General features: G+C 44.3%; 1 protein-coding gene across 2 annotated transcripts; it reads left to right on the forward strand.

Moving 5' to 3' along the window:
* The first annotated feature begins 1,305 nt into the window (after positions 1 to 1,305).
* Positions 1,306 to 7,711, forward strand: LOC8052223 (ubiA prenyltransferase domain-containing protein 1). Of its 2 annotated transcripts, none has more exons than XM_040215565.3 (2): positions 1,306 to 1,620; positions 5,152 to 7,711. In XM_040215565.3, the coding sequence occupies exon 2, from the start codon at positions 5,188 to 5,190 to the stop codon at positions 6,220 to 6,222; it is 1,035 nt and encodes a 344-aa protein (XP_040071499.1). In that variant the 5' UTR covers positions 1,306 to 1,620; positions 5,152 to 5,187; the 3' UTR covers positions 6,223 to 7,711. The 2 variants fall into 2 exon arrangements, with proteins under 2 accessions (XP_040071499.1, XP_029845467.2); XM_029989607.3 differs by lacking the exon at positions 1,306 to 1,620 and adding an exon at positions 3,025 to 3,232.
* The last annotated feature ends 5,859 nt before the right edge of the window (positions 7,712 to 13,570 follow it).

Consider the following 13,570-nt stretch of genomic DNA (forward strand, 5'->3'; position numbering starts at 1 on the left):
ATGCTGGTGTGCTGTTCTGTACCACAGTATGAAAAGCTCAATGATGAAAATAGAATATCCAGAGCTTTAGCCCACTACAACATCTACCACGCCGAATAGGGTGTATTTTTTATGATTCAAACAAAATAAAGCTGAAAGAAATGTTTCGACAATTTCAAAATAGGAAAGCGGAATTCGAGAACCCCTCACGTGTGTAGTAAACATTTCAGTGAAAGCAGCTTCATATATCCTGTTAGTTCCAATGTGCTCTGTGAGTGCCAGGTCTCTTATTTGTTCCAAGTTGATTCTTTTTTTAATTTTGTAAACCAGTAGACAAACGTTTCCTCAAAATAACTAGCAGGAAGAAACGGTGGCTGGCTTCCGGAGTTGTTTCAATTAAATCCCTGCCTATTCACCCATTCGACATGAAACCTGCGTGACCCCTTCGCGGTCGAAGTCAGTCGGTAACACTTCAGCATTCCAAAAAATGGGGTATACACCTGATGCGAATTAACTACCGTTTGTATGTTTAATTTTATGGACCCAAACGTGCATAATATGTGAACGCGCTTCCATAGAACAAATTAATCAATCGCCTGAATTTGCCGGGCCATGTCCGGCAGTTTAAGAATTTATAAAAATTTCTGCTTTTCTTTTAAGCAGAAGTCGCGATCTGACAAACTTCTTTACCACGTATTTGATGTGGGAGGAGCTAAGCGTCGCTTGCTGACGAGCATTTGCTCGTCGGCAACTGTCGAGTCGCACTTGGATAGAAGCGCCGGTATCGGCAAGCTAGCCAAAAAAAGTGCGGGGCTTTGCAACACAACTGCGCATGTGCACAGCTAAAAAGACAGCACGTCATTTACTCTGGTGAATGCAAAACCTTTTTCTACAGCAGCCTCCACAGATCCGAAAAAGAAAAAAAAAAGAATCGGGCTTGTTTTGGAACATTTTAAAGTTATTTTTAATATAAAAAGCAACTTCGAGGCGCTGGTATTCATTAGAAAGATCCGTCACAAAAACGTTATACACGTGTCTTTAAAAAATAAACCGTTTTAATCCGCATAGATGTGAACTAACATAGCCACTTCGTGCTTTGCCATAGCGCTTCACCTACTCTCATGCTGCAGCTCATCACAGTGGGCACCCGCGAGGTGGCACCACCAGAACCGTTTATAGTGAGAGAATGGTGGAGCTTGGAGTTTGTTGCCCGCTAGAAGCAGCGGATTTCGTGATAATACAAAAGGGCGTTACTTCTTTGTTTTGTTTATTCCTGAGTAATCGCATAGAGTTCCTCTGAGTTAGTCACGAAATGGCGGACGGAAGTAGTCATCCCCCGGTTGTCACACTACGCTGCTGTGGTTGCCAGGCTGTCAAAATATCTCCTCAAGAAGGCCAAACTCGATATAAAGGGCTCCAGGCACCCCCAAAACATCTCGTCGCCAATAGACCCTTTCCGAAATTCAGCCTGGCCTCTTCGATCGCTATTATCATCTGGAAAATGGTGTATATTCTATACTGATGGTGGCCTTCTGTTCACTGATGAAGGAAGAAGTTGAAGATGGTTTAAGCAGATGATTCGAGACCTCTACATTCGAGACGTCAGCGTGATGCGAAGCAGGAATTGTATGGAAGAGCTGCGTAAGCATTCATTTGTAACTCGGGCCCAATCAATCTTAATTAGGGGTGTCGCAAACTTTTGTCGAACCAGAATTTTAGGTCGAATTTTCGGGGTTCGACTTGGTCGAACTGGTTCGACGAACCTTCGAACTTTTCACCAGATTCGACCGGTTCGACTTTATGGACAGTGTGGCCAGACCTTGATACAAGCATATCTAAGTTTGGAGAATTTTTTTTTATGAAAAGGGTTATTTTATGAACAGTTGCGATTAAAAGAAACTATTCTAATCACTGAAGAAGTTAACAACTTAATTTTTTGTACTGTAATAACTGAAATAACCAATCAGCGCTGCCTTTACTTCATCCCTTAGCCATCACCATCCAATCCGAAGCCAACTGGCCAGCCTGTCGCGCATGCGCACACGAGTCGAACCTCAATACAAGGTTTGTCGAATTTTCCACTAAAAGTTCGAAAAAGTTGAACCTGGTCGAACTCGAACCTCGGCCGGTTCGCGACACCCCTAATCATAATAGCACAAATCTGCTTCAAAGCCCCTTGATGTATAGAGCTTTACCAAAATGTCTATGTGGATTGGCTCTTCGTTCTGACTGGTTGCATCTTCTTTGCCAGCGACACTGACAGATTGAGAAAGAACAGTACAGTGAAGCGCACATTCCTGTTTGTCAGACTTGCAAAAGTGACGGTGCGCTATAAAAGACTCCACACTACAGGTTCACTACCGCCATTAGTATGGTTGAAGTTAAACTTCGATTTGAGCCACCAGATGGCGCTGAATTCGGGAAATGGTCTATAGACGCTTTACACACGCGTCAAATTACAGCCGCCATTGCTGACCTTCTCTTGTCTTACCGAGATGTCGAGCAACTGAAACGGTAGTTGACGATCCTCTACGAAGGCCGATGCTTTAGAAAAGGACACAGTTGAATCTAATATGGCAATAACCTGGCCTGCTATAGAAATGATGAAGTGAAATAAACGAAATAAGAGGAAACGAAAACTGAAGGTCAGTTTAAAACATCAGTCTACCATTTTCAGGAATCTGGGTTCCGGAGTATTCGGTTCTCTTTCCCTTGCTCTGTTTGAGTCTAAGCATTTGAACGGTTTGAACAAACTTCGGGGAATTTGGGAATTTTAATGAGCTTTATTGTACAATCTGGATAATCCACAAACTGCCCAAGGTCCTGCAGGCTTATGCCATGCGGGTGTAGCCTGATAGACTCTCGAACCAGGGAATACTTGTCAGTCAGTCATTTTAGAAATTAGAAGCGTATATTAGAGATATTCAAAATTTTATAATGAAAAAAGTTTTTTTTTGTTGCAAAAGTGTATTAAAGATACCAAAGAAAAAATAATTTTTTAACATCTTTAATTTTCTACGAAACTGTCAAAGCGGTTCCGACCGCAGCGTCTCCGTGCGGCCGTTCGCAAAAGCATTGGGTGCCGCTGGCTTGCTGGCTCCGGAGCGCCTTGTGTGCGCTGCTGTCCTCTGGTTGAGTTGGTCGTTCTTTCGTGTCAGCCTGGTTTGAGTTGGGATTGCCTCGAAATGGGGCCGCTGGAGTGTCGTCTTCTCTACGAGATGCACAGCAAGCCGTGATCACAATGGCACATGAGGTGAACGAACACGCTTTCTAACCACCCGCCACGGCACGCGCTGACCCCCAAATCTGCGCCAAATTATCTGCGGTTTCGCGGCTCCCGTTTGCCACGACTTGTGATTACACGATGTTCCTTATACGCTTGCATCCAACGCGATTACTTCTACTTCCGTACGTCGTGCTTCATGCCGCAAAGCCAGGGAAAGTTAATCAGTTCGCAAACGATTGAACGACTAACTTCCAAGCTGTCGCATTCTTTGGAGTGGAGAGATTTTTGTTGCTTTCTGTACTCTGGAGAGGCAAATAAATACCGGGGTCTGTAGGCTGGCGACCCCGTCATTTATTAGAACACCTTTTCTGAAAGCCTGAAAGGTGCGAGCTGAATTTTGAGTAGGTTACCGATCGATTAGGTTGAGATTTTAAACGAGAAACTTCGACGATTCGCACTTTGTGTTGGTCGACTTCGGGCTCTCTTCGTGAGGAATCGCGGCTGTTAGCCTAGGGGTCAGTCCTTTGTAATCGATCAGCTTGTCTAGCGCAGGCGATTTAAATTCTTGTTTTATGCTCACCGTGAAGATGTTTTGCGTATGGGCATCGTCGAAGGGTCCATGTGGTTCCGGGGTCGGCGAGGTTGCTCTGCCCGCTGTGCGCTTGGCTTCGGTCGTCTTTCTCCCGTGATTCGCATGTTCCGACTACGCTGTCGCTCGACTGAGACGTTTTTAAAAAGTGCGGGAAATATAATTATTTCAAGGGCTGGGGTCGCCCATTACCGGGAAGGAAAATGCTCCGCGGGGTAAACAATAAGTCGTCAAAAAATAGAAAGCTGCCTTCTCGTGTGTATCTTCCTCTTCTCGAAAATTTTGTTTTCTTAGTTAAATTGTTTGCTTTTATGACACTCGTCGGCCAAACACGTTTCATTTACTTTCGGGCAAGCTCCATGTGAACAGCATTCTGCACTAATACTAATACTTTATTTGTACTGGGGGGAGGGGAGGTTGGATCACTCAGGCGTACAGGATCACAAAAGGCAATGCTGCCCATACCGGAATGACTTGTGTACCCAGCCTGGGGCTCTTAAGTGCATACATATGCATCAACGAAAGGAAAAGGAAGTAACAAAAAGGGGAAGGGACGTCGACTGGGGAAATTCAGACTGTACAGTATACATCATCTTCCCCCTGACGGAAGGCGACCAAGACCCCGGCTGACTCGGTCCAGTCGTGAGCCTGCCAGAGACTGTGCTGTGTCTGGCTCCAACACAACACACCACACAATCCCCAGCTGGCCCTAGACCGAACACAACACCCGCCAGCCCCAGTCACAGTACAACAGGGGTAGTGAGGGGCGTAGGTAACACCAAAGACTGCGCATGCACTGCGCAGCCTTTATGATCAGTCTTGGTTCGTGATAGTCGGGGTTGGGGAATCATAAACAAGATTCTTTGTTCACGAGCAGCTTTCTCAGAAGTGCTGTTTTTTGAAGTTGACATAAGGCAGAAGTTCTTCTGAAAAAGTTGTGTGGATTGGGTCCAAAAGAGTTGTACAGTGTTTGCTTTCAAGCGCTGAAATGACCTTATGGCAGGGGTATAATTTTTGGTCGTGAGCATTGAAACGATTTGTCCCAATTGCATCATCAGTTATTGACTGTCCATCTAGTTGTAAAATGTATTATCACACTTTTAATCATTTTGTTCCAGTGTGGGCAATGTTGGTAACAAAAAATGGAGCGTGGTTTTTTCTGCTACAAAAGCAACTTTCTTTAGGGCATTTTTAAGACAGAATCAAGCAGTGCCCTGTAAGCCCACACATCTATTTAATTTTCTGAAGTTTGTCTTTTAGATAGCAGTTTCTCTGAGCCACCTCCATTTCAAGACATTGCACCTTCAGTTTTGGCATTGCCAAAAATGGATTTCACCAGTAGCGACGTACAACGCAGGTCTAAAAGTTAGGAGTCCCCGGACCCGCTCCCGCAATGGCCCGCTCCAACCACCACGCGGATGGACTGCCCGCGACGCGGACAAGGAGCCTGGCGGAAGACGGCCTCTGCGAGACCCCCCTGCGCAACAACAGTGTGCCGAGTCCGCAAGTCCGGACGCGCAACTCCTCCCGCCTGTCCGCCTACCTGCTGGCGTTGCGCCCGTGGTCCTTCAGCGCCTCCTTTGCCCCCGTGGCCCTGGGGGCTGCCCTGGCCTACAAGGTCTCCCACGAGTTCAGCCCACTCGTGTTTGTGACGACGTGCGTGACAGCCCTCTCGGTGCACGCGGCAGGCAACGTGGTGAACACATACTTTGACTATATGCGCGGCGTGGACGACAGCAAGCGCAGCGACGACCGCATCCTCGTTGACAAGATCCTGACGCCAGACGAGGTGGTCCACTTGGGCGTGCTCCTGTACACCGTGGGCTGTGCGGGCTTCATCCTCCTAGTGTCCTGCTCGCCCGCGCGAATGGAGCACCTGGCCCTGGTTTACTTTGGGGGCCTGTCGAGCTCGTTCCTGTACACGGGGGGCATCGGCCTCAAGTACATCGCACTCGGGGACGTGCTGGTGCTCGTGACGTTCGGGCCCGTGTGCGTGCTCTACTCATTTGTGGCCCAGGCTGGCCTGATGGCACCTGTGACGCTCTTCTACGCGATGCCGCTGGCTATGAACACGGAGGCCATCCTGCACGGGAACAACGCTCGCGACCGGGAGCACGATGCGCGGGCAGGTGCTGTGACGCTGGCGGTGCTGCTTGGCCACACCGGGTCGCACGTGCTGTACGCACTGCTCCTGTTCGCGCCCTACATCGTGTTTGCGGTGGTCGGGACGCACTGCGGGGCCCACTGGCTGCTCTTGCCGCTTATCACCCTGCCGACGGCCTTTGACCTGGAGCGGCAGTTCAGGGACGGGCGGCTCACGCGCCTTTCGCGGCACACGGCCAAGCTCAACGTCTACTTCGGACTCTTCTACATACTCGGCGTCGTCATGTCAGTGCCGGACTCACTGCCGGGACTCAAAGTTCGCTAGCCGTGCATGTGGATGTTTGCGCATGCCCGAAGCATTCGGCAGGTTTTCTGTAAAGTGACGAGCGTCGAGAGGCAGTGTCGGCGGGAAGGACGCGACGGCACTTGTGCGTCGACAGTTCTAGGCTCCATGTTGTTTGCTTAGGCTTAACGGAAGGGAGCGTCGTTTTCGACCAGTTGTTGCCACAGACTGGTTACCTGTGGGAGTTTGTGGTTCTTTGGAAGGTTTCTTTGTTGGATAAATCTGTTAAGTGTGCTGTTTGCATTGGGACAGAGGGGGAAGTGACTTGTTTGGATGCTAGTTGAGAATGCTAGCGTAACGTGTAATTTATCTGGCAGCCTGGATCCGAAGGACTTCCTGGCAACGTTGTTTCTTAGTTGGGTGGGAGTTTCGACAACACTGGTCATGCCTGGGTGCTTGCTGACGGGTTTAGAAGTCCGTGTTGCGTGCCCAAACCTTTTTATAAAAACGACGTAAGCTGTGCCATGGAATCGTGGATTCCAGCTGGTCCAGTTGTCTACCCATTGTAGTAGCAGTTGACTTTGAAGTGGACTAATATGCAAGGTCATGATTCAGACTAGCCGCATTTTTTTCAAGAACTAGTTGAGGCTGTGTGGTTATATTGTGCACTTTGCAACTGTTCATTTCCTTAAAGCAAGACTGCTTAAGCCAACCTAAAGCTGCAAGAAAACACCAAACCATGTCTGCTTTCTGTGAAGTTAAATTTTAACTATATGTTTAGAATTGTAGAAGAATAAAGTTATTTATTGGAAGCAAGAAAGTGCAGATAAAATAAGTCTGTCACCTGCAATATCATAAAAATAGTTTACTATAATTTTCTGCAGCATTTATGGGCATTCTCCAAATCTTATTTTTGCAGACAATTGCCTTTTGTTATATTTCTGCTGTGCTATGGCATATAATTCTGTAGATATACCTTTTTCCTTTATTTTTTTTACAGGTGTCATATCTGATGACACCAACATTTCAAAACATATGTTGTACAGCTGGTTACTGAAGCTTGGAGAGAAGGAGTTACCAATGAGAAGTGTGCCTTGGGCAGCATCAATTGTCCTTGCTTCTATTTGACCGTAGAAATGGGTGCTGCTGGTGTGTTATTCTGATGGCTGGAGCAAGCATTCAGGTTGCTGTGAATGCAACATGACGACGTACAACCCCGCATTTTGTTCCTTACCTTACTGATAGCACAGAGATGTGCGGAATGCCGGATGGTGGTTGGCACTGTTAGGGTTATACTTTTAACATATCAAAGTGTAGTGTCACCAACATTTTCATTTAAACAGTTATTATGTGCAAATGCAAGCCCCCCCCCCCCCCCCCTCCTCTCCTTCCCTCATCTTTCTACTCTAAAGACGGAACTTCTAAAATGTAGATTTTACGAAGTTGCAGTCTAGGGGATAAACTGGGCCTTGCTCGATGTGACAGCCTTTAGTTTTTCTATAGACGATAATAAAACGATGCTGTTTGTGTACTAGTTTCTGGCTTGTGCTTGTTTGAAAAATATGGGGAACGAAGCTCGTGTTCTGCCGTAAAATACCAGGGGAGTGCCCATTTCGCTTTCACTGAAAACTGGGTTAATCTTGAGATGGGCGCTTGTCGGGTCAAATCAGGCACTTTATATATAATTTTGTAGAATTTCTAAGTTTTTGAAATGTCAACGGGGGTGCTTGAACGATGTGGGCACTTCCGCGGTATTTTACGGTATTCAAACTTCAGAATTCATTATAGGTTTCCAAATCTTGAATTTCTGTAGATTAAATGAACAATTAGCCCTTTGAGTGCCACGCCCGAGTATTCTGGAGTGCACTCCACCGAGTCTTGAAATGTATAATTCCAGAAAAAGGTCCTAGGCTGGAGGCATGCATACATCAATCATCTTTGAGCCTATAAATCGGTGTGTCTTTGATAAATAAATATACTTCATAAAGCATGCTACAAATATTCTGCACAGGGCACTCGAAGGATTGACAGCATATGATAGGAAGTGTTTTACTAGAACAGCTATCCTGACTTTGACGAGAGTAGTTTATCTCATCAAAATAGATATAAGATATAAAAAATGTGGGCTAAAAAGACTTGTGGAATGAATCTAGGCACCAAATGAAGGTGTTTGGTCCTGAAATTGTTTTGAAACATGCTTGCAAGAAAAGCTGTGTACACTGTCATTTGTTCTCAAAAATAACATTAAGTTTCGGGAATGTGGAAAGTTGACTTATGAATATCTTATAGTATGTTGTAATCAAACATTTAGATCTAGATAATTAAATAGTACCCTGTCACCGGAAGGACCTTGATTTGAGGGTGCCTGCTGCAGGAAAGCTTATTTTGTCACACTACAGCTTGGGCGAAATGGATCGCATAAATCGGTTTCTTAACTTATCGCGCTGGGATTTACTACAGAGGGGCCTGAAGTTGGTGGAAGCTTTCGCTAAAATTATGGAAAGATTGCCTCACCTGATTAAACCAAGAAAAAAAAAAACAACTATGTTTTCCCTATATTTTGCATGTACACTAAAAAATACGATGTGTTACTGTGGCGCTTATTTGGGCCAAATGAAATTAAGAGTAGGTAATCCAATTCTATTTTCTTTCCATCTCACAAATTTTTTAATCGAAGCAAATGCCAAAATAGCCCACGACTATTTTCTGATGATTTTAAGGCTTAGCGGTAATGTTTCCATCGACAAAACCATTTTATTTTCTTTTGACTTTGAAGGTTTCATGTATCCATACACACAATGAATGACCAGCTTCAAGCACCTCTGTAGTAACTCCCAGCGCGATAAGTTAAGAAACTGATATATGCGGTTAGTTTAGAGTGTGTTCAATCCATTTCACCCACGCTGTATAACTATCAATGTAATAAAATACATTATACAGATATAAAAGTGATTACAGTACACAAATATGGCAGAGATAGTTAAGCTCAGGTCAAATAGGAAAGAGAAAAACTAATTGGGGAAACATTCCAGTCATATGTAATGCTTTAACCCTTTGGCTTTGCTCCTAATTGATTTCTCTTTCAGCCTTGAGGAAATGCAATCGGAACTATTCATAAAATTACTCTTCACAATGCCCATATGTTTTAGAAAATAATTCTAAAAAGCTTTATTCACAGACATTTCCTTCATGTGGCTAACAAATTCTGATTACTGTTTCTTTGTCAAACTGGTAATACTCGAGCAGAATTTTGAAATTTGCAACAAGTCGAGCCTTTCTGTTTTGCATAACCATGGTTTCTCTGAAGACGCCCTGGCATTTGGCCCCAATAACCTCTTTTAAAGCATTGCCAATCAGCTCAAATTCTGATAGAAAACGGTTTATGGGAAATGGCATTCATGTGCGGCTCAAATGTTGACGCTTCTGCAAATAGTAACTTATCTATTCGACGAGAGATGTGTTACTTCGTGAAAATGATGAATTCAAAAATTATTGCCGTCATATGAATGTGAAGCGCAAACTAGTTTGCACTTACGAATTGAGCCCGGATCCTAAAAATATCAGTCCCCTCCCCCCTGCTGCGTCCTCAACAGCGGCGTAGTCGGAGGGGGGGGGGGGGGGGGTCTTTTGTTTTGTTACCCCCCCCCCCCCCTATCTCCCTCCACACCCCAAGTCATAAATAAGCCACCTCAGCACCCCTTTCAGAAAATCTTTTCTGTCTTCTGCAGTGCAAAAATGTTCCAAAAGCCGGGATTTATTATTAAAAACAAATACCTCCGACTTGCATAATGAATACCAACAATTTAATTTTGTAAGTATAGTCGGGTGTTCCTAGGCTGCACTGATGATGTCTCCCGCATAGGAGACGAAACGTCTACTTATAAATTGCTGGTATTGTTGGGCTTCTGTAGTTTAACAGTACTATAAGATTTCTTTGGCAAGTTCGTGATATTAAACTGAAATCTTGGTAAGGCCAATTAGTATTTGCGTTGCATCCATAAATTCTGAAATTCAACACTAATGTGAGATCATGTAACCTTTCATTCGAAAACGATATCTGGTATTTCATGGCTGAATGGTTTAGCTCTTGCTCCAGGGACCATCGGCCAAACGCAAATGTGGGCCTCTCTGATTACAACGCGTATTTCGTGGGCAAAGCATCAAGTGCTTGTTTACCTGAAAAGTTTGCGACAGCGGGCGCAGATCGAATATTTGAATATTATAATTAGGGTGACCCGGGCAGACTGGCAGTCCTTTTTTTTGAGGTTCATTTCTGCCGTCCCTTCATTTTCTTCTGAATGAAGCGACCCGTTTTCGAGGGAGCGTGGATATTTGCGAAATCAGTGCTAATCGAGTGGAAGAAAAGTGAAAGGATGTTCGTTTGAAGAATAAACATACCGTAAAAATGTCGCCTCCCCAGGACCGTGTCCCCCTTAAATTTGGCATGCGATTGGGTACGGGAGATTTTTTCTTATATTTCTGAATTTGGCATGTGACTCGGTTGCCAAAATTTCGTCCCTATTGTTTGAAAATGGGGAAGCCGAAGAACTCCGGGAAAATGTGCGCTTTTAGATAGTAGAAAAACCTTTCTCTCTTACGCCCCTCCCTCGTGTTCCGTGTTCAACTGTGAGGATACCCGTCTTACCACGTGTATTTTAACGTACCGTATTTTGATAGTCCGGAGGGGGAAATTTGGGCTCAAAAATGAAAGATTTTGCTTAGATAGCCCGCACCCGGTGCATAGCCCGCACCCGGTGCATAGTCCGCACCTGGTGCTTTGTCGACACGAAAATCTTCTCATAGACGGCACACCTTTACAAATGTCTGCTTTTTAGCTCACAATAAAGCCTATAATGTGCATAAATCATCATTAACATACACTTTCGTGCACAAAATTCGTCACGTCTCGTCATAATAAAGGATCTTGAAAAACATAATTCCTGTATAGTCCGCACGCGTAGATAGTCCGCACAGCCAGAAATTTCAACTTTTAAACATGTATAGTCCGCGGACTATAGCCCGGAAAATACGGTACTTTTGAAAACAGCCATTATTCAGTGGCATTAAAGTGTTAGGGACGGAATGTTTTGCCGTTTCAGTTAATTACTGCAAATGTGTTATGCTTAAACACTATGGATCATACTTTCGAGCAGGCAAAACCTATATGTGTAGTCTAACAAATACATTTGAGAAAATTTCGTGTTGACCAATCGCAAGAAACCCATGACTTTAAGACGAGGGTAGAATTAAGAATCGGCCGTGTCTTGATTTCGCTATGAATATGATTGTGACAATTTCATGAAAGTTAGCTAAATATGAAAATCCCTGAGAAATGAACATATGACGCGAGCAATGAAAGAAATAATCAATGACAATTTCGCGAAGATTAGATAAATATGGCCATCTAACAATGATGGCACAACCTGTGAGATAAATACCATATGTTTTATGATCGAGGGGTTTAGCTCATTGAGTGCTTCGATTGCATTTATCCCCAATCATTCTGGGAAATCCGTCTCTAGCGCTTTATCTCAGAAGCTCTTATCAAAACGCTGTAAAAAAATTATTTGAATTTAACAGCTGTTGACATGGTTATATTCCCCCGAAGACGGTGACAATATAATTATCATTTAATCTACGTATATTCGGATCAGCAACTCCTGTCACACCTGTTTCCATTGAGTCTGTAAAAATGGCGACATTTTTTTTTTCTTTTTTGTTTGTTTTTGGAATGCTGCGTCCCCACCTGCTCGCCGCGAGGCCAAAGATGGCTCTGCGTCCTGTTCGGGCACGGGGAGCCACGCCGTGGATTAGCGAGGGGCTCCAGCGAACAACGGGAGACCTTGGGAAAAGCGTCTGTACTGTGGGACGGATGAAGATTGCGAACCAGGAGAGAGCTCAGAGTTATCGAGAAGAAAAGAGGACGATCATGGGCTCTGGTGGTTCTGGCGTGAAAATTTGTGGGCACCTGTTCAAGTGGGGTAGGGCACTTTCTTGACAGTGCGGTAGACGCTACTTCTTAACTGTTCCCGTTTTATCAATTGACCTCGCTCTGTGCGCATGGTTGTGGACAGGAGCGTGTCACGTAGCGAAAGATCGACACATGACTGGTCCAGCGAGCGTTTAGCTTCCATCCCAGTGTCAGCTCAGGGGTGAACAGAGGATGCATCCTGTTGGCTCCGTTGAGCTGCAGTGACCTAGAACGAGCTTTCACACGGCTTATCTTTCTGCCTCCAAGTTCGTTCAAAAAAGCTCTTTCTCTCTCCTTCCTGATGGCTCACTTTGCTTCGTTCAGAGAATCATCGAACTAAGTTATTGGCCAAACAAAGCCAAATGTAAAAAAAAGTAAAAATCCAGGGCTTTTTAGTCGGGTTTTCTACATGCAAAAAGTAAATATAAAAAAATCTACGGGACTAGCTGATTATTGCACAATAAACGTTTGTCGTGCACGGTCGAGAGTTTAATATCGATACATGCCCGCGAAGAAATGTGTAACATTGTCACGTACGCTGAAAAGTCTGTAAAAAAAAAGGAACTTTTACATACAAATTACAGCGGCTAGGTGATTAAACGCTATCTCAGCTGCTCATGCAAGTATCGCTAACTATGAGATCACTCTCTGGTGGGGAGGCTAACCATAGCATGTACAATCAAAATAGGTTTTGAAAAAAAATGCTGGGCGTCGATTAAGTCTTAAATCGATTAATTAATCGATTAATTGGTCTCGTTTCTATGCATACTATTAAAAAGTGAAATTATTATTATTATTATTTTGTTTTTGTGGAGTATGTGATGTACGGCGCAATATGCAACTTGGATTATGTATCAATCTCGATGTGTAGTTAAGAAGAGTTCCGAAATACTCACACTCGCATATTATTAGTTCAGCTGCATGACGAAAAGACATTCGTTGATATTCTCCGGGAAGGGCGGCCTCCTTTGATTGCTCATAGTAGTCTCTGCTGCTCTCTCGAACGGCGTTGAAGTGGCCGGGACGTGTGTAACCATCTCACCCCTACAATTTACTTTCTTATAAAATTTGACTTAAAGTGTGCCTTGATACAGGTGTACTCGTCCACATTTGCGTGGTGAAAGTGTTTAATTTTTACTTTATTTTGATTAGTCAAAATTTAACCGAGGAACCGGTTAAAGAAATTGATCGCGGCTAAGGCATTAATCGGTAGGTTAATCGATAAATTGCCCAGCCTTAGCCGACTTGACATATTAAAAAATAAAGTGTTAGAAGAGTGTCAAGAAAAGGCGCTGGTGGCTGGGACTTGGATATTACAACCAGCAGCTCTACCTCACGGATTTATCCTGTCAGGACCGTCAGAATGTCATTGAAACCAGCCCGGCATATCAGATTATTTACAGATAGCCAAGCAGTAAG

Source organism: Ixodes scapularis, unplaced genomic scaffold, assembly GCF_016920785.2.
Source record: "Ixodes scapularis isolate PalLabHiFi unplaced genomic scaffold, ASM1692078v2 PGA_scaffold1__304_contigs__length_218370807, whole genome shotgun sequence".
In the NCBI taxonomy this organism is placed as follows: domain Eukaryota; kingdom Metazoa; phylum Arthropoda; class Arachnida; order Ixodida; family Ixodidae; genus Ixodes; species Ixodes scapularis.